At 34.4% G+C, this 25,187-nt stretch overlaps 1 protein-coding gene across 1 annotated transcript in view; it reads left to right on the top strand.

Annotated features, from left to right (window-relative positions):
- IntS8 (integrator complex subunit 8) overlaps positions 1-25,187 on the top strand; it is a 72,099-nt gene that overhangs the window by 34,918 nt on the left and 11,994 nt on the right. The window contains exons 16-27 of the mRNA XM_069822605.1: positions 882-992; positions 2,315-2,334; positions 3,296-3,407; positions 6,842-7,024; positions 7,142-7,238; positions 9,157-9,314; positions 10,844-11,149; positions 13,052-13,179; positions 14,845-15,042; positions 19,449-19,593; positions 20,467-20,601; positions 24,000-24,177. Of these exons, the coding sequence (XP_069678706.1) occupies positions 882-992; positions 2,315-2,334; positions 3,296-3,407; positions 6,842-7,024; positions 7,142-7,238; positions 9,157-9,314; positions 10,844-11,149; positions 13,052-13,179; positions 14,845-15,042; positions 19,449-19,593; positions 20,467-20,601; positions 24,000-24,177 (1,771 nt within the window). The remainder of the gene's footprint in view (positions 1-881; positions 993-2,314; positions 2,335-3,295; positions 3,408-6,841; positions 7,025-7,141; positions 7,239-9,156; positions 9,315-10,843; positions 11,150-13,051; positions 13,180-14,844; positions 15,043-19,448; positions 19,594-20,466; positions 20,602-23,999; positions 24,178-25,187) is intronic.

Genomic DNA, 25,187 nt, shown 5'->3' on the forward strand with positions numbered 1-25,187 from the left:
TTTGATATATTCTTCCTTACGTTTTTCCATATTAACCATTTGTACTAAATGAGTTGCTTTCATTATATTCCAATGTATTTTACTTTCTCCTTTTTTTCTATTATGGTATTATTTTCATGTTGTTTAGTGTCGATTTTATTATGCTATTATTATTATTATTATTATTATTATTATTATTATTATTTTTTTTTTTTTTTTTTTTTTTTTTTTTTTTTTTTGTAATATGTTAGTATTCTGTTCTTTAACTTTTTGTTAAATGTTAACTGCTTGTATACTTTGTGACCTGGTAGAGTGTAAGAGAAGGCCCTATGGCCTTAACTCTGCCAGTATAAATAAAGAATTATTATTAGTAGTAATTTATAATTACAAAATTACGTATACTGTAGTGCCAGTATGCCATAATGATGAATTATTTCATTATCATCAATTAATGTAATACTGGAGAAATAATATTTTTATTAATTTGATTGTATTATTAATATGCATAATAGATACGTACTTTTAAAATTTTCCAAATGTGTTGCACCTACCCTTCCTACCCTGAGGAGCCATTGCTGACCATTATCTGAACGATAACATTATCCATGGTTACAATAAACTGTGTTTACTGTACGAGTACTGATAAAGTGTACAGTAATATGATGCTGCTAAAGTCATAATCTTAGAATCATCGGAATTCTTTAGAAAATAATACCGCATATCTTAACAAATAGCACTGAATAACCTATGAAGTATCATCAAAGCCTTAAAAATAACACCTGAAACCTTAAAAAAATAAGATTGATTTTGACCACAAAGACAAAAAACGCAAAACATAGTAGCTAAAAACCTTTAAAATACAACGCAAATGCTATATTTAACTATAGTTTATTCCATTTCAGATCAAAGTGATTGGACTGCTGGAACTGAATGCCAACAACAACGAAGAAATACAGAGGGAAGCCGCGAATATTCGGAAATCCCGATTCCTACGAGCAATGGCAAGACAGTATGTCTGCTGAGTGACTGTCATGTGTATAACAGTGAGTGTGAGGAATTCTGTAAATAGGAACGAAATAAAAGATTATGTTACTCTGTGATTCACATTCTGTGTTTTGTGTCTTTTGCAAGTAATGATGTACAGTAAAACCTTGATAAGACTTATTATGCCATCCCGTTTAATACACTTTTTTTGTCCGGTCCCTGCACATTTCATATATAACACCTTTATAAAATACCCCGTTTGTTCACTCAAGTCCTGCATAATACGCTATTTTTGTAGAATATTTTCGATGTAATTTTCAGCAATGTACCGTAACAGCAATGAAACATTTTGCCATTGAACTCACTGGTTCATTAACCTGAAAAGTACTGGTATTCGACCCTTTACCTGCGCACTTAAACCTTCATACTGTCTTTCTCGTTAGCCACGACCAGCTGCTGGAACCAATTGAGGAAAAGAAAGTTCAATACTGTTTGTGGTTTCAGCAGGTGGTTTATACAATATGCCTGGAATAGTACAAGGGTTCACTATATTTATTATCATTATTATTATTATTATTATTATTATTATTATTATTATTATTATTATTATTATTATTATATGTAGATGGTGAATTATATAAATTAGTTAGGAAAATAAATAATATTATATTAGCAAACGTAGAAGTATTATTAGTACTATACTGTATTTTTAATAATAATAATAATAATAATAATAATAATAATAAAATTATATAGTGGGTGATGACAGATTAAGAACTGGAATATATCTAATCCGCCATGACGTGAATGCAGAATAAATAAATAAATATGCCTGGAATACTCGACATTACGTGGTTTTATTTGTTTGGATACCTAAATTACAAAATTTCAGGATTTGGGTTGCTGGTAATCTTAATGAATTTCACGAATCGCCACTTCATTCAGAAAAACTGGGAGTTTGGTTCAACATTCTGCTATAAGGATCATCTGTCCCATTTTCTTCAGAGAAATGCTGGACATCATTGCACATTTGCAGATTTTATTAAACAGCTTGGAATGTGACTGCTGAAATATACAACAAGCATCGTGCTTTTTACCCATTATTTGTAAGAAGAGGAAATTCATAGTGAAACATAGTGGAACACGTGTTGTCAGCAAATAGTTGGATACACTACGAAGATAGATTAAACAGCTTGATGGTGTGGAATTGACACAGGGTTACTTCCAGCAAAATGGCGCGACTTGACATACCACGTGAGTCAATAGTGACAATCCAGAGTTTCTCTTGAGAACTGTGTCATTGATTAAGAATCTGTGTCCTGACCTTACCATTCAGGACTTTTTTTTGTAGGGCTGTCTTAGGGAAAGAGTGTACTGTAATAAGCCCTGCACGATTGACGATCTAAAGGTGCATCTACATGGTTCAACTTTTTTTTCAACTTTATGTATTCAAGCAATGCTTGCAAGATTGATATTTAATATTAATTAATCTTATACATAGTGAAGATGATGTTCAAAATGGCGCACTATGCAGACACAGAATCTTCATGCATCTTAATTGAACACGTGTTTTAAACTTGATTCGTTCAATATTCTTCCCAGAATGCATGCGTACGCACATGGAAAATTGAACCGTGTAGATGCAGCTTAAGGAAAATATTAGGAATGAGATTGTAAACCAAGAGGACTATAGTCCTCTTGATTATAAACACTGATGGCGCAACAATGAGATGCATTATGGACAACATGAAGCACCACATTGTCATGTTGCTGACAGAAGACAGTGTCCACTTTCAGTACAGTACCGGTACTTATGAGTTATGTGTTCAACATAAGGGAAGGTAATATTAGTATATCCAATTGTAATAAGATTATAATAAGGCTAATTTTATACCAGCACCGACTCCATGTCAGAAAGAAATAAATGTGCATTTGCAATATGTGGATTGTAGACGCTTAAAATATAAAGTTCTGTTGATCAAATTTTTGCATTTATCACTAAAATTCTATCGTATATTCTTTATTTTTATGCTTTTATCTAATTTGACTTGAAATAAATATAAACATGCCTGTCCTTTTTTTGTCACGAATGATATGGAAAGCTTAGAAAAATGGAATTTGTGAATGAATATTTTCTCCATCTTGTAATCAAGCTTCGCTGATTAGTATTATATGTGTTGAATTAATAAAAAAATAAAACTGTTTTATGTCTAGCATTCTAGCGCTTTGCTGGAGAGTACTTCATTTCAATCTAGCTGCATTATATTGATTATGTTGGCAAACCTGGATGGAACCATGAAACATGTGAGAATCACAGCTCGCATATTTAAAGAAAAAGAGGTTTAAACATCGTAAGCATGTCCACAAGGTTTGATCTGATTAAAACAATTGACGATGATGAAGATGTCCCTGATTTCTCAGAAAATTCGGATGATGAAGAAGAGGTATCAATAATGTTTAAGTTGTAACTATTCAAATGAGGGAACATTAGAGTTCTTTTGCAACGCTAAGTGACATAACCTATACTACCCCCATGTGACACATGTTTCAAATGTATCCTATATAGTCTAATTAAAATTAAGGAACATTACTGTTATTGCCATGGCTGGGAAGTTATGCGTAAAGAATTAAATTCTACACGACGCGTAAAAACGCGAAATTTATATAAAAATATAAATTCAAACAACATTAAATAACAAAATGTTCCTAAGCTACCAGCATGCATTTTTAACAGGAATTTTCCATAAATAATGGTTTTATTTCACCCACACTTAATTTCAGTTCTCCATAGATCTCTATCTGCCATTTATTCCCCTCTAAGTTCATGGTTGTGCATGCTTTTCATTACTCCATTAATCTATTTTTCTTTTGGTCTTTCTTTTTATCTGTTGCCTTCTGGATGTCAGTTTAAATTTTCTTTTGGTATTATCTCTTCCGACATTTTCATATCATGTCCATACAATCTCAGTCTTCTGTAATCTAGCGCTTCCGAAACATTATTTTTAACTTCTAACATTTCCCGTATAGGCCTGTGTTCTGAGTCTGATCCCGTCTTGATTTTCTCGCGCTCTTCTCCAAAAGTCCATCTCAATGACTAATACGAGTAGTTTTCTCGGCTGTTGGAAATTAATTGTCCATGTTTCTGCTGCACATAAAATGCTCTCAAGAAAGGCTTGGAATATAATATATTTCAACTATAGCCTACATATGCATAATCTACTTGCGGTAATTCATTCGAGCTCTTCATAATGTCTTCATTGCTTCTATTCTTTGAAGATACGCCGACACCACACATTGTTTCTGGGCGTTGCTTAGCTACTCACCACTTCAATACAGATTCTGAGTTTACTAGTCATCATAGACTGCCAACTGTTTTCACCATGTGCATATTGTCATTGTATTTCCCACTGTTCCTAACGACATCTTTTGTCACGATATATTGAACTCTTATAATCTTTCTATCATTGTGTTGATGGATAGTATCTTTGTGTGTAATGCTGACTTTGATTATTTTCTTTCATTCACTGACTGAAGAAGTTAACATGTTCTCAGAGGACAATATTAAAAGAGAAAACAAAATTTGTTGTTCTTTTGAGAACTCTCTGGGGACACTTTTCCAGAGGCTGCATCTTTCACTTTCACTACAGACTTCCAGATTACATACATTATTACTGAGAATCTTCAAAGTAATAGCCGGGCTGGAGCTGACATGAACTTTGAAGATGGAACATGCCAATAGGGCTAATCACTGTGGTTGATGATGATTAAAAGTAAAAATAAAAATTAAGAAAACAATGGCATCTGGATATACAGTAATGAATAGTTTATCAATAAATGCTACGAATAATCAAAAAAGTGTATGAACAATTAACAGGTTAGTAAATAATTGACAGTCAAAAGTGTGAAACTTCTTGTAGCAACGTTATATCCTTTGTTCTTTTTTGGAATATAGTTAATATCAGTGTTATAATATATTATTTACTGTTAAAAAGAGCAATTCTAGTTTAACTGTAAGACATTTTAAATTTTTCAAGCTACTTTAGACAAAATTACTTAATGGCACTGAAGTTGTTACAGAGTGATTTTGATGTTAGTGGGTATTCGTGACAACTAACTGCTAAATTGAAAGAGACATTAATCTTTAAAAAGAAAAGTTCTTGTAATTCATATTAGGCCTACATATACGTTACGTGTCACTTCTGTGATTATAAATGAAACTATTCAAAATAAATGCTTGCCAATTGTATTGTCATGGCTTTTAGTAAATTTACTTCCATGAAAATAATTTATTATACCACGTAGAAAATCTCGTAAAAATTTGTTTTTCTACACGATGTAAATTAGCTTACATGTAGGCCTATCTAATTTAGCATACGTAAAGTATGTATCATGTAATTTACACTGCCAATCCTGCATATTGCTAAGTCTAATAAATAGGCCTAATACCAAACAAGTATAAAAACCCAAAGATCTACAACCGACCTATTTATTCTTCTTCTGATTTAAGGTTGTATATTTCAACTGTAGCACTTAGGCACAAATGGCTCATTATGCACACCGTGGGCTGGAAATCATCCCAGAAGACCGAAATGCATCCTATAGTGCCGGCCTGGCAAACTCGTATAGTAAACAGAGTAACCGGTATATGAATACCAGTGCTACAGTAACTGTAGCAGGAGAAGCTAAGTGATCTGAGAGTGGCTGTTTCCCAGGCCTGCTATAGTGGCTGGGACATAAGTAATATTCACCCACTTTTCAAAATACTGTATTAGCATTCCAAACAAAAAACCGGAACAGGAGTAGATAGGGATCATGAAGTGTTTGCCCTGTAGTAACACATAGAGCATACTTATTTACTTACTTACTGGCTTTTAAGAAACCCAGAGATTCATTGCTGCCCTCACATAACCCTGACATCGGTCCCTATCATGAGCAAGATTAATCCAGTCTCATACCATCATATCCCACCTCCCTCAAATCCATTTTAATATTATCCTCCCATCTACGTCTCGGTCTCTCTAAAGGTCTTTTTCCCTCCGGTCTCCCAACTAACACTCTATATGCATTTCTGAATTCGCCCATACGTGCTACATGCCCTGCCCATCTCAAACGTCTGGATTTAATGTTCCTAATTATGTCAGGTGAAGAATACAATGTATAACTTTCTCCATTCTCCTGTAACTTCATCCCTCTTAGCCCCAAATATTTTCCTAAGCACCTTATTCTCAAACACCTTTAACCTATGTTCCTCTCTCAAAGTGAGAGCCCAAGTTTCACAACCATAAAGAACAACTTGTAATATAACTGTTTTATAAATTCTAACTTTCAGATTTTTTGACAGCAGACTGCGTGATAAAAGCTTCTCAATCGAATAATAACACACATTTCCCATATTTATTCTGTGTTTAATTTCCTCCCGAGTATCATTTATATTTGTTACTGTAGCTCCCAGGTATTTAAATTTTTCCACGTCTTCAAAGGATAAATTTCCAGTTTTTGTATTTCCATTTTGTACAATTTTCTCGTCACGAGACATAATCATATATTTTGTCTTTCGGGATTTACTTCCAAACCTATCTCTTTACTTGCTTCAAGTAAAATTCCTGTATTTTCCCTAATTGTTTGTGGATTTTCTCCCAACATATTCACGTCATCAGCATAGACAAGCAGCTGATATAACCCGTTCAATTCCAAACCTTCACTGTTATAGCATACTGTATTCGAAAAAAAAAATCATAAGTGTTATATAGCTATAGAATAAATATGCAACTCTTTTCAGTATCTATTACTGTAGTAGGCTAATTTGTATGAATATTACATATTATATTTGTATTCCATGAGACGAACTTCTAATTTTAAATACTTTATTTTTTCTTAGTTTCAGCCAAGCAAACAAAAGAAAAAGAAGAACATAGATTTTGACACTGGTTTTAAATTTGTAAGCAGTGTATCAGAATATAACACTGATACATGGGACGATCTGTCGAAATATGTTAAACGCAAAGGAAGAACAAAAGTGGATGAAAAGATTGAAAATGCAAGGAAGGAAATGAAAAAAGAGGTATATACCGTAGTATTGTAGCCTACAGTTTTTTTTAACTCGTACAGAATAGGCTTAGGCCTAGATCTTTTCCACTGGAGGAATGCAAGTAAATTATATTTTGCTTTATTACTACAGAAAATCGAAGGAGATGCGGATGTGCAAGAAATTATAGATTCAGACTCAGACGAGTCTGATGATGAAGTGTCACTTTCGGAAGATGAACTGAAGAAAGGTAAGTAGGTAGGTTCAGCTGTGTTACCGTACGTGTAGCTCCAGTTCTGTATTGCCAAAGCGGGAAGTATTCATTGCCGGCCCTGATTTATGCTGTGAATGATAAGTCGAGGGCTTAATGTGAAACTAAAATAACTATAGTCGATGTTTTATTCACAACAAAATTCTTAACAGGCAATGTGCTTATTATACATGAACTGTACTATCATGTTTTGAAGTTACGAATTGTATTATATACAAGACTGTTTGAAACTGAGTTACGACTTTTTGTGACCAGATAGAAGAGCGAATCATTATCGATTGACGTAAAAAAAAAAAAAAAACAAAAAAAATGTCAATTTTTGTAGTTACATTAGATTAACACTAAGCCCTTGACGTATGAATAAATGACTATTATGCGCAAGAGAGATAACAATCTTTTGACTAATACCCTAGATCATATATGTAACAGATAACTCCTCGCTACGTTAAAATCGGCTGCACTTTGAAGAGAACAATCACCAGGATCGCCACCAGCCCGCCGTAAACGAACACGAGATGGCAGCACAGTCGCTAATGCAATTCAAATGGGAATTATGACGTGACTCCTTATGTAACAACTAGATGGCAGCGTAGTAAACCTGACAAAAGTTGTTAACCTCAAAGCCTATAAGCCCGACATATCGGTTACATATATGATCTAGGCTAATACTACAGACTGCAGTGTGTTCACAATATCTGCGTTTGTTTCATTTGTATCATTAGAAAATTCGATCATGTAACACCGTCACTAGAATTGTTGTCTTGGAATCCACTTAAAGAAAGAAGATTCTTCAACTCCCTCTTATTACTATTTAAAATCATCCACATCTCCACACCCTCTTACCTAGCATCTCATTTTGTTTACCTTTCACTACCTCGAACCCGGAACATGTACCTTCTCTCTATTCCTCTGCACAGAACATCCTTCTATTCATCATCTTTCAGCATATCTATTCCACGCCTCTGGAACTGTCTCCCTGACCATGTCAGAGACTGTCGGACAATATCAAAATTCAAATTTAAATTAAAGAATCACATTCTAGTTCATGGAATTGCTTGTTGAACACATGTCAGGTTGCGCAACTTTGGCTTAACCCATGACATATAATTAATAAATATTGTAACTATGCTCTTGTAAAATTGACAATTAATATGTAATGTATTTATTATTGTTGTTGTTGTTATTATTATTATTATTATTATTATTATTATTATTATTATTATTATTATTATTAAGTTATCACTATCATAATTGCTACCGGTATCTCTGATTTTCTTTCTTAGCGCTCTATAGTGTTCTTTTGAGCCTGTTGACCCTCTATAGGCCTTAATTTAATTTGTATTATTTTCATCAGTGTTTGTATTTCTTTTATGTATTTATATGAGCTATCTGATAGGATGGAAGAAAAGCCTTATGTCCTTAATCCTGTAAGATTAAATAAATAAATAAATAAATATAGGGTTCTTAATAACTAAATTTGGACCACAAACAAAATGCATTCCTTACAAATGCATCTCCCACTATGCTGAGCTGTATTCTCCTCTTCCCCTCTTTCTTCACCGATGAATGTCATTCTCCGTATCAATTGATCTGTCGGTATCACTGCCACTTGCAATAGGGCCAGAAGGTGAGGTTATTATTACATTATTCACCATTGAGTTGTGTTACTTGTGGCACGGGAACATGACATCATATTAATTCTAGTGCATGTACAGTGCCAGTGTATTTTATTCGTGGTCCATAGTGGCAGGGGAAGATAATATCATACTAATTCTAGTGCAGGTGCAGTGTCAGTGCAATTTGGTCGTGGTCCATCTACAATTGAAGTTGCTTAACCTGATTGCATTTTATTCAGTTTTTATTTTTTTGTTGAAATTCAATTGTGACGTACTTTCAGATGACATTAAAGTAAAGGAGAAAGCTAAATCGAAGAGAAGTAAGAAGAAGGAACAAGTTATGGAAGAAGAGCAAGAAGTAGAATTCTTTGAAGACGCACCTCCATTTGACGAGAATGCTTCATTTTATCAAATGAATCTCTCCAGACCACTTTTAAAGGCAAAATTTATTATTTCATCTTACATTGAAGTTGATAACCTGCCATTGTCCAGGTTTCTGGGTTGACAGATTTTTTTGTTAGAATAAGATTGCCATTTCTAGAAAGTAAAAATATGGGACATCTATGATTGTGCATATAAAATTCAGCTGTAATCACATTCTGGCATTCTATAGGCATCTGAGACTATAAGTATATGTTTGTTGTTAATTTCAGAGAGATAGAGAGAGAGAAAGTGGGAGAGAGAGTGTGTTTTTTTATTGTATAGATTGATAACACTGAACTTAATTAACATAATTATAAATTATTGAATATATTCAATCTTTTGGTAAGGAGTGAAAAAAATATGAAGATAGATTTAACCTGTCAAGTAAGTCAATATACAGGTGATCTGTTTGGGTATGGATAAAATAAAAACACTGTAAAACATTTACTATTGAACTTTATTTGTTGAAACTTTGTGCGTATAACACTGAAAGATGGGAGATTCCTCAGAGCTGAACATGACCCCATTGCGCACCCTCAGCTCAGTCCCTAAGGCGCTTGCTTGCTGATCTGGGGTTGCGCTCGGGTGCAGGTTCGATCCCCAGATTGGATTTTTCCGAGGTATTCCCCCACCGTAAGGCAAATGTCAGGTAATATATGGCGAATCCTCGGCCTCACCTCGCCAAATATCATCTTGCTATCACCAATCTCTTTGATGCTAAATAAACTCGTAGTTGATACAGTGTCGTTAAATAACCAAGCAAAAAAAAAACTCATAACTGTGATGCAATTCAGCCCATGTCTATTGTAACATAAGAGGGGTGATTTGTTGAAAAGCTTCAGTAATTTTTACTCTCAGATCAGCAATGTTCCTGGGTTTCTGTGAATAGACATGTCTTTAACACAACCCCACATGAAGAATCAGGAAGAGTTAGATCTGGGGAGTTTGGGGCCAAGTCAAGAGATAGCTGCTTCTCGTACTGGGTTTTGCCTGCGACCTCCTGCATGTCTTTTTAACACAGAACCTGTTTCTGCAAATTTTCGATACCACAACATTATGGAATCTTATTTAGGTACATTACGTACACAATACTCACGTCGAAATTCTCTTTGAACTCTTTTAACACTCTCAAATTTAGCATACGAAAGAACACATTGTACCTGCTGTTGATTTGTAGTAGCCATTTCAATCATCTACGATTTTCATTTGTCCTTTCAGGTTATGCATTGTTGATTGTCATATATGGAAACTATCTTTTAATCATAATATAAACAGCAATAAATTTTTCTTACTATCATAATAGCTTTATAATAATGAATTAATATTATTCATACCCAAACAGAGCAGACTGTACAGGACAGCAGTACTTCACTATATGTATATAGTTTGCTAGCTGTTTTGCGTCTTGATATTATAAATACAGCTATTGAGATGTGCAGAATGTTTCGTTTTGTTTAGTGACTTTTCAGATGAATTATAATAAAGACTGGAACGATCTTAGTTGGAAGCTAACTATTCACGATCATATTCTCTGTATATTTACAGGCAATTGCAGCTATGAACTTCATCCACCCAACTCCAATCCAAGCTGCCACCATCCCTGTGGCCCTGTTGGGCAGAGATGTGTGTGGCTGTGCAGCAACTGGGACAGGGAAGACTGCTGCTTACATGCTTCCCATCTTAGAACGTCTTCTCTATCGCCCACTAGGCGACTCTGCTGTTACTCGTGTTGTAGTCCTTGTACCAACTCGAGAATTGGGTGTGCAAGTTTACCAGGTTACCCGTCAACTAGCTCAGTTCACAAATGTTGAAGCTGGGTTAGCAGTTGGTGGCTTGGATGTCAAGGCACAGGTGATTACTCTTTATCATAGGTTTGGGCAAGCCAATCTCATGTATATTCTGCAGTGTCTGACAGTCTATTTGTCGTGATAGAGTTCTGGACAGGGAGGAAAAGTAGAATTAATGAATAGGTTGGAAAGGAACTGGTAGTTTTGTACATTTTTGGGGAAAAAAAATTGGAGTAATTTTTAAAGTGTGTATTTTCGTCTTTTCGACATTTTAATTTGCATCATACGTTACACTAGAACTTCACCTCTTTCCCTCAAGGTCAATTCAGCTTTTGGTGACTCTTCATCCACTACTCAAGCGATAGAATCAAGTAAGATATCAATTAGTGATAAAATAATAGAAATCTAAAAAGCCGTCAACATTTTCCTTGATGTTAAAAAAAAAAAAACATTACAATACAATGGATACTACTATTGCTGTGTGATATGGAACTGTAGTACAGCATAATAATAATAATAATAATAATAATAATAATAATAATAATAATAATAATAATAATAATAATAATTATAATAATAATAATAATAATAATAATAATTTACTTATTTATTTATACTGGCAGAGAGTTAAGGCCATAGGGCCTTCTCTTACACTCTACCAGGTCACAAAGTATAGAAGCAATGAAAATTTAACAAAAAGCTAAAGAACAGAATACTAACATATTACAAAAAAAAAAAATAATAATAATAGCATGACAAAATCGACACTAAACAACATGAAAATAATACCATAATAGAAAAAAGAAAGTAAAATACAGATCTAAAGATTGGAATATAATAAAAAGCAACTCATTTAGTACAAATAGTTAATATGGAAAATGTAAGGTAGATTATAACAAAATGGAATGTAATAAAATAATAACAAAAAGAAGAAAAGAAATACGAAAATTAAATAAAATCCACAATAAAAAGGGTATGATAATAAATTCATCTGGTGATCAAGAGAACAAAAAAGGGAAAAGGAAGGAAAATAAAATAATATATATATTTTTTACAAAACTATCGCAGAGAAAAGGGTTTATAATTGAAAGAAATCTGAATTGAAGAAGTGCAATTTTAGTTTATTTTTTAAACTAGACAATGTCCGACAGTCTCTGACATGTTGTGGTAGAGAATTTCAGAGATGAGCTGCAGAAACGGTGAAAGATGACGAGTAGAAGGATTTTCTGTGTTTAGGAATGGAGAGTGTGATATGGTGTTGTGAGCGAGCATCTATTTCGTGATATGAGGACAAGTGTTGAAAACGAGAAGCTAAGTAGCTAGGGTTACAGTTCTGAAGAATGTTAAAGAGTAAAGCATACCATACTACCAGAAAATAGGTAATATGTAGTTGTCAACATGTACGTGGAACAGTTTTGGGTAACATGTTTTTTCAGATAATCCATTGGTACAGGACAATCCATGACTAGAGCAAGCTGTCAAAGTTATCATGCTAAGACTTAAAGTTTAAGGAGTTAAAAAATGAGAACAATAGACTCTTCCAGTTTGAGATACATTGATTAAACATTTCGAAACAGTTTTATATGCCAGAAAAATGCTCGAATCCTTATACATATCAATGTCATTACATTAATTTCTATTCCACAGGTGAGTGCAGTGTTTATAATTATATGAAAATTTCATATTTCAAAGTAAAAAATAGCATTCTTGTATTATTGCTGAAAACCAAGAGAATGACGAATTTATGACCCCAGATGCAAAATGTTTACTGTAACTACATATATACTACTGAACAGCCTGATGCTAGCACATGTGTATTTCCAAAGTTTGATGATAAACTTTAAACATTTTCAAACTTCAAAAGCAGGAAAAATAATTCTAGAGTGATTGTCGAAATAAGTTGGTATTTTAAGCATCTTTCACCAAAATCTGGACCTAGCTAATGATTGATGTTTGATGATTACAGGAAGTTGTACTGCGTAAAAATCCAGACATAGTAATAGCAACGCCTGGTCGACTGATTGATCACTTGAAGAACACACCATCTTTCTCCTTAGACAGTATTGAAGTCCTTGTGCTGGATGAGGCTGACAGGTCTGTTTTGCTATTGCATTCCATTGGAATCAGCTGTTTTCAAAATCTTTTAGTTTTATAAACCTTAAGATGATACTTGTGGTTGAAATTAAGTTTGGTTTGCTGATTTCAATTACTAATAAATTACTTAACTAAGTCATTGGCTATTATCTTATCAGTACAATTTATGCACCTCATACTAGGAAATTAACAGAATCATTACAGAGACCAACAAGTTTATGAATCGACATATTTCCATTCTTCTCTATTAGAACGCCTTCCCCCCCTGCCACGAATTATTATTGGGGTGTTCTGTTGCCAGGGGTTGAGATAGGTAATGGCAGACCTAAACATAAAATTTTCTCTCTCTGTTAATGAAAACTATGACATTGTCAAAATGTGAAATATGTTGTTGTTTTCTAATGCCAGGCATTTGACAATGAAGTCATTTGACCTTTTGCACTCCAATATTTTTCAAAGATATTATCATGGTCAGCCACTGAAGCACAGATTTTGAGGTGTTCCGAATCCATTTCTTGGTTTGAGTTGCACAAGGGACAGTTAGAGGACTGATATATTCCAATTCTATGCAGGTGCTTGGCCAAACAGTCATGGTCTTTTGCCAATCTAAATGCAGCTACAGACAATTTGCGTGGTAAATCGGGAATTAACTGTGGATTATGATGCAGAGAGTTCCATTTTTTCACTTGTGATTGTGTTATCAAATTTTGTTTGTTGAAGTCTAAGTATGTAGATTTAATGAATATTTTCACAGAGTAATACGTAGATTTAGTAACAGGTCTGTAAGTAACAGTGCTGCTCTTCTTTGCTAAAGCATCCGCATTCTCGTTTCCCAGGATTCCACAATGGGATGGTATCCATTGGAATACAATTCTTTTATTGAGTGATATTAATTGAGAGAGTATTTTAGTTATTTCTGCTGTTTGAGATGAAGGTGTGTGTTTAGAGACTATTGATAGAATAGCTGCTTTGGAGTCTGACAATATAACTGCATTTTTAAATTTACTGATGTGGCATAGAAGATTCTTAAGACTTTCACTTATTCCAGTGATTTCTCCATCAAAACTTGTTCCATATCCAAGAGATCTATAAAGTGAGAAGAGACAGCACGTAACACCTGCACTGGCACCTTGTTCCCTGGAGATCAAGGATCCGTCGGTGTATAAATGAAGCCAGTTTTGTGGAGGGTACCTAATATTAATTGTGTCTAAAGGCAATTGCTTCATTATTTCTGTGTTTACTTCTGATTACAGTATTTCTTCTGTTAAATTTAGATTATATTCTATATTTAATAGAGTTAAAGATGATGATGATGATGATGATGATAATGATAATGATGATGATGATTTAGTAACAGCCCAATCAACTGATTGTCAGTCATATTGCACCACACATTTACAGAGAAGCAGTGTTGAGAATTTTCAAGGCTTTCAATCAATCAATAAATGCAATCACTGAGTCATTTGTTTCTCCTTCATACTTTTTGTAAGGCTCTTTATATGTAACATTCAAACAGCTGTATCATTCAAAATTATAGACATATGTTTATGTGAACTTCTTTACTTTGTTTATATCTTCTCTAGTCTTTCTTAACTGGTTACTGCAGCCTTCTCATATTGAAGCAGCTTTAATGATAGATATTATAATACTGTATTTGTGTTTCAGAATGTTAGATGAGTACTTTGCAGAACAGATGAAGGAAATAGTGCGTTCCTGTGCACGATCTCGACAGACTATGCTGTTCTCTGCTACTATGACTGAAGAAGTGGAGGATTTAGCAACAGTTTCCCTCAACAAACCAGTCAAAGTCTTTGTTGACAGCAATCGTGTTGTTGCATTCAATCTTCGACAGGAATTTATCCGGTAAAGAATATTAATAAATTCTAATTACTACTATTGAGCTTTGAGACAATGACGTAGGCAGTGGAAATCAAAACACTTACAGAAAATCTGTTCTAAGTACCTCACATAATCTGTCATATGTGGTGCATCATATCATAGATGTAGAAACAGCAGGGAAAAGAGAACCTATGTGTTGGATCTGTTACCAGGAGCTATTTTCTAGGTCTTAAGACTTTCACAGTATTTGACATTCTGGAGAGTTCTTGATTGTCATGCCCTCTAATTTCTTTTATAGGTGCATGAACCTGCCATTTATCTGAGCGGAAGATTTTGACAGCTGCACTAGACTTCAGAAGTTTTTGCTGCAGCTTATATAATATGTGTATTTTCAATCAAAATTGAAAATTTATTTCACTTTTCGAGAACTCTATTGACTATAAATATTGTCAAGCTTAATTTTGTAACGATTTGAAAGATTAGTTATAATTGTCATTAGTAGACCACGGAAATTTATGCATTAAAAAAACCTGAAAACATACATGCAGCTATGCAGTAAAAACTATTGAAATATGCGCTAGAAATTAAAATAAATTAGAGATTTATTTGGTTTAATAATATGAGTCTTTAAACCATCTTCATTTTTATTAAATCTAATTTGTCTTCAGAAATCGATTTCTGGTACTTTTTTCTTTGTGCACGTCAGCCGTTAAATTTGTAAGCAGATCGATTATGTACTGGTTCTTTGCTTGGTTGTGCAGTAAAACTTGTTGAAATGAAAATTTACACTCCACATGTCTTCATTTTCACGGCTGTTTACATACATTTACCTCTATTTCTATGAGCACACTAGCAGCATTGTCGTCGCAGCAATTTCATGATTTCAACAAACTTGTCTTTATTGTCACATGTGTCTAAATACATTCATTTTTGGTTCTATGGAGTCAGAGTAAAAGTCTGAATGACACCTTGGCAACGTGTATTTTCGTCCTAGCTCCTGAAACATTACCGTTACATGGCTAGTATGTACACAGACCTACTCTCTTTCCAGCTAAAGATTGAAGTAAATGTAAATAAATGCACGTGGCATAATGGTTCCTGATTGGCTATTGGACGCACAACGCCTCCAAACTCGTGCTTGTCATCTTCTTCCTCATATTAAAATAGTTCCTTCTAAAATAATAAAATTTATAATATACATGGAATACGAGTGCATTAAACATGCTTATAAGAACAATTTCTTACGATTTAAACAACATGTTTATATTAGTGGTTTCAGACATTGCGTGTTAAATCATTGTAACGTGTATTATGGCAATGCGTATGCGTAATAGGCATTAAATCCCTCCCAAGGTGACTTGCAGCTTCACAGAGCACATCAGCACAGCTGGTATAACACAGTGCGAGATTCAGTGTTATCAGCCTCAAATAAATTTCTGTAGAATTAAAGAAATTCTCCACTCTTCAAAGAGTAACATTTAATCACGAATCTACAGAAAATGAAAATCCACTATTCCCAGTAGAGAAATAATAAACATTAACCCTCCGTGAGCATTTTACGGGTTAGTTTAATGAATGTGTTGAAATGTCTGCAATATATCAGACAGTGGCTGCCCTGCGTGCTCACTTGCTGAAAATAATGCGCCCTGGTGGCTGCTTTGGTAGCTAGCTTGCGATTGCGGAGTAATACATTTCGGTTTTGTTTACATCTACTTCAATCTTTAGTTGGAAATAGTTTAGCTTCATGTTAAGGTGGAAAATGACCCAACTTATACATTAGGGAGAAGTATCCATTGTCGTCACAACAATTTTATGTTCTCAACAGTAATTAGTTAATTATTGATTTTATTTCTCACATAATTTTTATATGTCTTAGAAATGATTCTTATTTTTATTAGAGACAAATTTTTAAATGGGGTAATAAATCGAGTAAAACAAGGGAAGATGTTAATATATGCATTTAAATAAGCCTTTAAAAGAAAAAACCCTCGAAATATGCATTTATGCAAAATAAAGTTAGCTTCATTCAAACGTAAAAACCCTGATCAGCAAAGATTCACTTTTACTTTTTCAGTATATCAAATCACTAAAAACATGCAATTGCATGAAGTTCTGCAGTCTAGTCATTAGACTATCCGAATGTTCAACTTTCAATCCGTTTCTAGATTTACATCTTATCGAATTTACGACACTGTTCTCATTGAGTACTAGAAGCTTCAAATGTTCTACAGTTGTCAACAAGAACTGAGAGTTCAAGACGTTATTTGTTTCCAAATATGTAATTCAATAATATCAATGGAAGACGTACTTCAAGCATTGTTAACTTTCTCAGAATTAATGAATTTCATATAGTATTTTACAATATCAGTATTGCAATGTTTCCATAAAGTGCAACGGTAAAGTACTTTTTAATTGTTCTTTTAACATTCTCTTTTCAATATGCAGTTGATTCACCAGTTACCTAGATGGAAGACCAACACTCTAGTACCGAGCCATAGATGCAGCATAGTCCTCAGTTTGTCGTCTCAAGACCAGAACCTTTATCGTGTAGTAGGATTTGTTCATATTGCGTTCTAAAATTGTACTGAACAACTGTAACTTACTTCTGCGGTATTAAAATTATTTACTGAGCTGGTGTGTGCGCTTGAATGGAGTATGGATAGAACTTAGAATCCATTTGTGATGGCGCAAAGAGTGTATAATAAATAATACAGTGAAACCTGTTCAAGACGGAAGTTACATGGTCCTAATTTTTTTTCCGTTGTGGACAGATTTCCGTGTTATTCAGGTGTAAAGTTGAAATGGAATATTTTATCATTTATATAAATGGAAAACAAAATGGCATGCCGCAAATTGTAGGAATTACAAAATATTCTGTTTAACACCACAGTCATTAAATCAGCTTCCTATCGCTTATTTAATTGGTGAATGATCTTGATGAAAATCTCATTTCCTGTATGAATTGTATCGTAACTCACTCATTAAACACTATAAAGTTTATTAATTACACTAAATTTAATATCTAACACTATACTATAATACTGTATTGCGTATCACAACACATTATTTAATTGGACTAGGAGCCATCTGTTTCCGTTTCCGCCTTGAATTCTGGAGTACCTAATTTCTTTGCCAGTTCAAGAGTTTGCTTTGCAGACTAGGTCAAGAAAGTGGCATGATTTTTGAAAGAGCAAGAAGAATCCACTCTCACAACAGTTCATTTATTTCTGTGTAATCAGTTGTTTTCTGTTTCCTTTTTATGTCATCATTATTGACCACAAGCCACTCACTCATGATACAGCCTTTATTTTTGAAAGTGTTAAGTTACACGTGAGTTTTCAATTCCTAAATTTCAACATTATTTTCCATATGCTTCGTTTCTCATTTTCCTCGATAACTTTTACTTCATCAGTTAATGATAGTGCAACATTTTTACGCAACTTTTTTTTATCACGAAATCGCTAATACACTTGCGTTCTACTGAGCTACGACAGTATACAGGAGTGAAGCATTGAACATCTTTGAGGGGACTCGTCAGCCTAGTCAACAGGGTAATAAAATTTATGACCACCAGGCCAACACACCCTCACACCCGCACACCCTCAAAAATTTTGCAAAGAAAACTTGTTTTTATCTTAGTGACCTACATATTTCGTACATTCTTTGAAAGCACATACTGTTTAAAAATATAGTTTATATTAAAGTAGTGTGTCGAAAATATTATTTCCATTTTGAGCAGTAGCAGACAGTTTCTGTTTCTGCATTGGACAGTTTCCGTTTTATTCAGAAAAAATTACACATAATACATACGAATTTCGCCGGGACCAATAAATTGTTCTGAAATACACAGGATTCCGGATTATTCAGGGTCCAATTTGAACAGGTTTCACTGTACTATCTGAGGCATAATTTTTTTTTTATGCTTTTCATTCGGATATTCAGTATAGCTACATAAACAAGTGTATTACTGTGCTTTTGATGTGCTTTCCATTTAAACTGGAGAGGTCTGTGACTCTAAAAAATAAAATATATTATCGTTGCACCTCCAAAATCCATGATGTGTTTTTAAAATGATTTTGCAAGAGAAAGAAAAAAGCATTGTCACTTTTATTTCCCTTGATTTTCAAAGCTACTTTCTGTATAATTTCTTTATTTTTCTTGTACTGATTAAAATTATACCGAAAGAAGCTTTGAAAATCAAGGGAATTAAAAGTGACAATGCTTTTTTCTTCCTCCTGCAAAATCTTTTTAAAAACACTTAGCAGATTTTCGAAGTGCAGCATCGATATATGGAAGTTGTGAGAATGGGCACATGTAGTTAACAGTGTATTTTTTGTCTGGTCCTAGATTGCATGCATGCTTTAAAAAAGAAATAAATAAAAAATGTAATTAATTATGAATTAATATTGTTTTTATTTTCCTCTTGTTAGGATTCGAGCAGACCGTGAAGGTGACCGTGAAGCTATACTTGCTGCTCTGATTTGTCGTACATTCCGTGACCATACCATGGTGTTTGTTCAGACCAAGAAACAGGCTCACCGTATTCATATTTTGTTAGGTCTGCTGGGAGTTAAAGTAAGAACAATATTTTTACTGATGTAATAATATTTGTATTTACTCTTTGTTTCAACATTGTAATTATTTACAATGATATTCAACATATAATTGTATTTTTAATGTCCTAGCAGGCGGTGGCAAGCTGGACTTAGTTGCACTCAGGCATGAGATCGAATCTTGTTGATTACCTAGTTGTAGTGTTTCAGATTCCCCCCCCCCCCCCCCCCAACTATAAGACAAATGCCAAGTAATCCAGGACGAATCCTCGGCCTCATCTAAGAAAATTTAATGTTTTTTTTTTTTCTTGTTATTTAACAATGTTATATTAACTTCGATTTTACGTTTTTGAAGGAATTTTTTCCTAAAAATAATTATATTTTATGTGCAGGTGAAGAGATGGCACAATTGTACAGTTTGGTTGGTTTTAAGTCAGAAACAAGGACACATGGGAGAAATGTGTATATGAACTTTCTTCATTGTTTTTATGTCTCTACCCATAAAGTGAGTTGAACAATACTTCAAGAAAATATATTATGAACAGTAATATCGTCCACACCTGTGGAGTAACGGCTAGCGCGTCTGGCCGCCAAACCAGGTGGCCCGGGTTCGATTCCCAGTCGAGGCAACTTACCTGGTTTTTCTCTCAACCCAATATGAGCAAATGCTGGGTAACTTTAGGTACTGGACCCTGGACTCATTATTACTTTCATCTCATTCAGACGCTAAATAACCTAGATGTTGATAAAGCATTGTAAAATAACGTACTAAAATAAAATAAACAGTAATATCATTTGCAACATGACAAAGAACTTGAATTGTTGTGAAACATTTGAATTGCAGAATGAGAAACTGTATGCCTACTTCCTGACAATGATTTTTTTCTGTTACAAGGTTGGTGAACTACATGGTAATTTGTCACAACCTCAGAGACTTGAAGCTCTCCGCAGGTTTAAGGATGAAGAATTGGATGTACTTGTAGCAACAGATGTGGCTGCGAGAGGTCTGGACATACGTGGAGTAAAGACAGTAAGTAACCTGGCTTCTGTTTGGAGTCAATAGATCAATTCTAAAGGCTTTGCCTTGTCACTTCAACCATCTTTCTCTTTCCATAAAATATATATATATATATATAGACACACACACACACAATCATAATGTTGGATGTACTTCTCATGTTTAAATGTTTAAAATAAAGAGTTAATTTATTACAATTGGTTCTTTTTTAAAATGCAAAAATGGGTTGTGATTGGTTCTTTTAATAGTTCAAGAACTTTCAACTTGCTGTGAGCAGCATTAATGTCAATTGCAGTTTGAATTGTCAGATACGAATTCTAAACTTGGTATAAACTATCATGGTATAAATTGTCCGAGACACCTCTTTGGGTGGGTACAGCATAATCATGGTACACAATCGTCCTTTGTGTCTTAAATCATTAATGTGGCAGTAGATTATTAGTAGTCAGAAGAAATGCTCGTGATGTTAAATTTTAGACGGAATATGTATTATATGTCTTTCTCGTGTTAAATTTTAGTACTGATTTGGCATATGAGTCATTTGTCATTTTCGCTTGATTTTGATGTGAAACAATAGTACATTATGCAACGAGCCTATAATGGTAGTAATTAAGACACGAGTATGTTTATGAAACGAGCGCAAGCGAGTTTCATAATTTTCATACGAGCGTCTTGATTACCATTATAGGCAAGTTTCATACGACTTTTTATGCTCGACCATATTTCTAACTTGAAATTATTCATAAGTATTCATGTTATGGTTATCTGAGTGAGGAGCAGAACTGACCTTCTAAATTGTGAGATGTACACAGACCACAGTATAAGAAGAATCAGTAGGGACAATTCGTGTCGGCTCCTTTGATGTTGTTGGTAGTAAATTCAAGCTCAGTAAGGTCTAGTTCTCAATGAATCCAACTATGTCGCTAGTATCAAACCACTATCAAAATATTAGTAAAATATTTATTTATTTATTTTATTGGTCAGTAATACGAATAATCTTGTATGTATATTATCTATCATTAATATTATGTCGCTAGGAAGTCAAAATACTTATATCCATTGTTGACGTTCATGTTCGCACTTCACTGCAACGGACGCCATGATGTATTATGTTGTACTTGGATCAATTTTACCAACATAAGCCTCAAACAGTGACTTGAACGTTAGCATCAATTACTGAATATTTTCATTATGATTGCATACGGAAGTAATTATTATTATGGTTATATTCCTTTACCTCATGTCTTTGAAATTGTTAAAATATGAGTAATGAATATTTTCATTTAATATTAAATTATGCCAGCCTGTTGTAGATGGAGATCCATCTGGTGGAGGTTCCAGATAATACACCCGGTTTCGTGACATGCGCACTCAGAATTTGTTCCCACGAAATGGCTTAGGTGTCTTTACTGTATGTTCTCTATACTGTGCACAGATGCGAAAGTATTGATTTTTTCCGAGGAACGAATGTCATTGACCTTGATATAATCCAGAGAATAACATGAACATTAATCTTGATATAACCTGGAAATTGATTTAGAATTGAAAAACAAGATGACAAATTGAATTTCTTTGAATATTATTTACAATTAACGCTAATTATTATAGTAACCGAACATAACCTTCTGCGACAGTTTTGGATTTCCAGCCTCCGTGATGTTTCGCTAGTTGTCTTTCGATTGCATATCCGAGAATAATCGATACTTGCGATTTTATAATGCTACAATGGTGATTTCTCATTGGCTGAACAACTGAACTATAATGAATAGGTGTACTTTAATCAGGTGCATTAAAGGGCTACTACCAGGTGTATAATTACTACATTTCAGCATGGTCGAGCATAAAAATAATTAATCAAGGTGAAGATCCAATTTAATGAAGATTTAACAAATTCCGATATGAACATTATTGGTTTAAGCAGTGATAAGCGAAGTTTAAAGTAATTGCTAAGGAAGAGACGTGAGATTAGTACAATATTAAGTAAAATAATGAGATAATTGCATTGGAAATGTTCTGAATCAAGAGTTCTCTGCATACTTTCAGTATTTGTATAGAATAAGAGAACAAAAGAGTGGCCATGGGTTAATTTTGGGTAGACATTAGCCCATTGAAACCTCCCCCCCCTCCCATGATTACATTGTTCCTGATTGAGACTCATGACTGAAAACCAGTGCGATCCCAGAAATTCTGGATTTTGCTTCAGTTCTAGTTGAAACAAAAGTTTTTACTTCAAAGAAGATGTAAAGGTACGGTCACACGTCGCTATTTTTGCAGCACTACTTTTATACTGCAGCTGCAAAAGTTGCGTGTCGTGTTCACACGTAAGCCAAAAGTAGCGCGCTGCACGCTACTTTTCGTGCTGCGCAACCCGAGTGCTGCAAAATTTGCAACTGGAGGATGCGAGTCTGTTCACACACAAGGCGCTACTTTTGCAGCCGCAGTCATGCTGCAGGTTCCCATCTCTGTGTTGACTTCTCAATATACATTTTGTGTGTCCACACCTGTGGAGTAATGGTCAGCGCGTCTGGCTGCGAAACCAGGTGGCCCGGGTTCGAATCCCGGTCGGGGCAAGTTACCTGGTTGAGGTTTATTCCGGGGTTTTCCCTCAACCCAATACGAGCAAATGCTGGGTAACTTTCGGTGCTGGACCCCGGACTCATTTCACCGGCATTATCACCTTCATATCATTCAGACGCTAAATAACCTAGATGTTGATACAGCGTCGTAAAATAACCCAATAAAAAAAAAATATACATTTTGTGGTTATGTTCACATTATTAAGAAACTCGTGCGAAAGCTTCCTTATCTATTATTTGCTTTTCTGTCCTAACTAGTATTCAGAAATTGACATTATTTTTACTATAAAGCTTTTAAAAACGCCTATATACTTAAATGATAACCAACAGTATATTCACGTAATCAATGTTGGCAACCCTCCTGTTTGGAACTACACTACGAAAAATTTAAAAAATGAATTATATCGTCAGCAATTATGCTCAGACTGTGTTGTGTATTTAATAACTGTTACAAATAATTTATTTTCATCACATTTAACATTAAAATATATCCAAACAATAAAAGTATCATTGGCACATTTGGGTGGTAACAGTGGTTGCAACTGCAGCAAAAGTTTCAACAAAACCGATGTCAAAAATGCTGCGGCTGCAACCCTGAGAACCCTGTTCACGCGTCGCTACTTTTAAGTTGCGCGCAGCATGGAAAAGTAGCGGGCAGCAGGTTCAGCAGCCGCTACTTTTCGGGTTGCACCATTGTTCACACGTTGCAGTACAAGAGTTGCGCAGTTTTTTGTACTGCAGCGCTGCAAAAGTAGCGATGTGTGACCCTACCTTAAGGATATTTTTGTAGTTCGTAATTCCATTGAAATTTATTTTGATCTCTCACTTTATCAGGTAATCAACTTCGTGATGCCTGCAACAGTGGAGCACTACATTCACAGAGTGGGTCGAACGGCAAGAGCAGGCAGAAGTGGTGTGTCTGTGTCACTCACTGGTGAAGGAGAACGTAAGATAGTGAAGGAAATTGTTAAGAAGGCCACAAATTCTGTCAAGATGAGAATCATTCCCACAGGTAACCTCATCTTCAATATCTTTGGATGGTAAAACTATGAGAGGAAGTTACTTGATGCTCTTGATTCTGTGAAATGGATAATAGTGCAGGGTGGGGTGAGGGCAAGAAAATAGTAGTACCCCAAGAAAATCTTCCACATCACAATATTTTTCAAGTTTCATCTACAGTCTGGTCAATTGATGATTCTAACACACTCCATATCCCTTGTACTTCATTACACAGAGTGATTCACGAGGATTTACCGTCCCTTACGGAGCTCATTTCCAAAGACATTCTGAGCAAAAAAGTCATATAAACATTTGTACTAAATTCAATATTTTCACAGCTACACTAATTTGAAATTATTTGTAAAATACCATTATTCTTGAGTTTTAAGGGTAAAAGAATATTACAGATAAAGAATAACTATTCACGATTATCATTTCTTTAATTAGCTGATATTCTGCTGCTAAAAATGTGTTATGAATTCCATAGTTGCTTCGTACAGTATTTTTTTTCCTATTTTTAACTACAAAATTACGTTACAAAGAACACATCACAGCCATAACAAAATTACAAAACACTTCCACATATGCAGAACATCACAAATGCCAACCACACCTACAGAGACATCAACTCAGATATGGAAATACTGCACATCCAACCAAAAAGCCAGAAACTCAACACACTAGAACAATATGAAATATACAGACACACGAAAACACACCCCAACGATATTCTCAACACACAACTCAATTTCAAAACACATACACTCTTTGACTCTACACTACGAACGCACCCACACAGGAAACAAGAGGTGCCAAGACCAACAACGACCAGTTCCGAAGATGACCGAAAATAGGTCGAAACATGTTAACAAGGTACATTAATATTTAACATAAGAAAGTTCTTATCATACATATTCCGAAGTGATACAGTGTTAAAAGTTGTGTAATCAAGATGTATATACTGCCCATTGTGCAACTCAAACCAAGAAATGGATTCGGAACACCTCAAAATCTGTGCTTCAG

The sequence above is a fragment of the Periplaneta americana genome, chromosome 3, assembly GCF_040183065.1.
Source record: "Periplaneta americana isolate PAMFEO1 chromosome 3, P.americana_PAMFEO1_priV1, whole genome shotgun sequence".
In the NCBI taxonomy this organism is placed as follows: Eukaryota; Metazoa; Arthropoda; class Insecta; order Blattodea; family Blattidae; genus Periplaneta; species Periplaneta americana.